The sequence below is a fragment of the Protomyctophum bolini genome (assembly GCF_963924005.1).
Source record: "Protomyctophum bolini genome assembly, chromosome: 23".
Taxonomy (NCBI): Eukaryota; Metazoa; Chordata; class Actinopteri; order Myctophiformes; family Myctophidae; genus Protomyctophum; species Protomyctophum bolini.
In genome coordinates, this window is record NC_137884.1 from 23378760 (window position 1) to 23381259 (window position 2500).

At 47.1% G+C, this 2500-nt stretch overlaps 1 protein-coding gene across 2 annotated transcripts in view; it reads left to right on the plus strand.

Moving 5' to 3' along the window:
* Nucleotides 1-2500, plus strand: part of pik3cg (phosphatidylinositol-4,5-bisphosphate 3-kinase, catalytic subunit gamma) — a 30995-nt gene that overhangs the window by 21161 nt on the left and 7334 nt on the right. For both annotated transcript variants that reach the window (XM_080757868.1, XM_080757869.1), the window contains exons 19-21: nucleotides 1-63; nucleotides 872-962; nucleotides 2291-2427. The exon at nucleotides 1-63 is cut by the window's left edge and continues 84 nt beyond it. In XM_080757868.1, coding sequence (XP_080613994.1) covers nucleotides 1-63; nucleotides 872-962; nucleotides 2291-2427 — 291 coding nt within the window. The remainder of the gene's footprint in view (nucleotides 64-871; nucleotides 963-2290; nucleotides 2428-2500) is intronic.

Below are 2500 nucleotides of genomic sequence, written 5' to 3' on the forward strand. Positions count from 1 at the left end.
GAACCCATAGGGGTCATCTTCAAAGAGGGGGACGACCTCAGGCAGGACATGCTCATCCTACAGGTGAGCTGACCTCAGACAGGACATACTCATCCTACAGGTGACTAGTGGCTGCAGCTTGCTTTCTCCTTATCATTATTTTTCTTAGAAATTATTCTATTTCTTTTATTTTAACTATCAACGGACACTAAAGTCCAAAAATAGGGATATATATTATTAATCGATTGTTCTATTTCAGTGGTTTTCAACCCGTTTCATATCAAGGTCCACTATTCGGCATTTGAGCCACGGACCACCATTTGATGACATTTAGCCTCTCCCAAAACTAAAGAATATTTAGATTCAGATTTTGTCCACAATTCCATGCTGTGTTGATGTACGGTATACCATTATTTAGGAGGCATAACTGGCAAACGATCAAAATAACGATGCTTCTACATTCTCTAGCTGTGTAGACTTCTTGTACATTAAGCAATGCAAATTGCATTCTGGCGGAGTCACGTTAGATAAGGCAGGAAATGAAGCGCAATGAAAGCGTGAGAGAAAAGAACTTCTCTATTGAACTTCCACCAAAGCTTCATTCTAATCGCTGCTGTACAGTTTTACAGTAGCATATAAAACTTTCCGAATCAAATTAAAAACTGTTTTAATCCGTATCCAGCCATGTATCTTTAAAACTAATTTTAAACTCTTTTGTAATCCGTATCCAGCCACGTATCTTTAAAACTAAATTAAAACTCTTTTGTAATCCGTATCCAGCCACGTATCTTTAAAACTAAATTAAAACTCTTTTTTAATCCGTATCCAGCCACGTATCTTGCTCTGCTTTAAATGTGCGTGTTTCATTTTACAACATGTGTTTCTGCTGCAGATTCTGCGAATCATGGAGTCCATCTGGGAAATGGAGTCCCTGGATCTCTGCCTCTTACCGTACGGATGCATCTCCACAGGCAACAAAATAGGTCAGTCTTTTTTTTATCCCATGATTTGGGGGGGAGGGTGCGGCAGTGGACTGACCTCATGCTCCCTTCTATGCATGAGGAGTCCAAGCTGCTTCTTTTCCCCTGACTGGGGGAGTTTCCCTGGTTGGACGTAGCTCGTGGAAGGAACACGTTATTCCAACCAGTTCCTTCCCCCTCCATCAGGCGCCCCGGCTGGACGCAGCGCGTGGAAGGAACACGTTATTCCAACCGGTTCCTTCCCCCTCCATCAGGCGCCCTGACTGGACGCAGCGCGTGGAAGGAACACGTTATTCCAACCGGTTCCTTCCCCCTCCATCAGGCGCCCTGACTGGACGCAGCGCGTGGAAGGAACACGTTATTCCAACCGGTTCCTTCCCCCTCCATCAGGCGCCCTGACTGGACGCAGCGCGTGGAAGGAACACGTTATTCCAACCGGTTCCTTCCCCCTCCATCAGGCGCCCTGACTGGACGCAGCGCGTGGAAGGAACACGTTATTCCAACCAGTTCCTTCCCCCTCCATCAGGCGCCCCGGCTGGACGCAGCGCGTGGAAGGAACACGTTATTCCAACCGGTTCCTTCCCCCTCCATCAGGCGCCCCGGCTGGACGCAGCGCGTGGAAGGAACACGTTATTCCAACCAGTTCCTTCCCCCTCCATCAGGCGCCCCGGCTGGACGCAGCGCGTGGAAGGAACACGTTATTCCAACCGGTTCCTTTCGTCAGTCATCACGGGTTGTTTCAAACGGGCAGCTATTTAAAAGTCCACACTCACAACACCGGAGGGAGTTCAGAAAACCATGTTCAACCCAGATTCGGCACAAACAAGGGATTAAATTAATTTAGCTCCGAATGACATCAACATGTGGAATGTCTTATACCAACAGTCATTAAGACATGTGAATCCCTTGACTCCTTCAAAACCGCTCTCAAAGAGCACCTATACGGACGGCTGCAAATCGTCCGTCCCCATACTGTACATGTTTTTCCCTGTTTTGCTTTCTTTATATGATGATTTCCTGTTTTTTATAGAATAGTATATTTAGACACTTGGGAGTAAGGGCCGATTCATACTCCTATTTTACTGCTGTTTCGGCGCTGTAGTGCCGAAATGATTTCGGCTCGTCAGAAATTTTCAGTAGCACCGAAGAGACGACTTTAGGACGGTACCCGCCCCCCCCGAACCTCAAATGACGTCACATTGTAGGCTCTACAGCGCCGAACCGACTTTTATTCAGCTCTAAAATAGGAGTATGAATCGGCCCTAAGTCTGCAATCAAATATTCATATCTGGCCCCATAATGTGAGCCTCTCTCTCTCTCTCTGTCTCCAGGTATGATTGAGATCGTGAAAGACGCCACGACCATCGCTAACATCCAGCAGAGCGTGGTGGGAAGCACCGGAGCCTTCAAGGACGAGATCCTCCACCAATGGCTGCGGGACAAGTGTGTCAGCGTCGGCGATGACAAGGTACAGTTACAGTACAGCAGTGTTGTTTTCGACAGCGAATTTAGATTTTTAGTTTTAGTCATTTAGTCTCTTG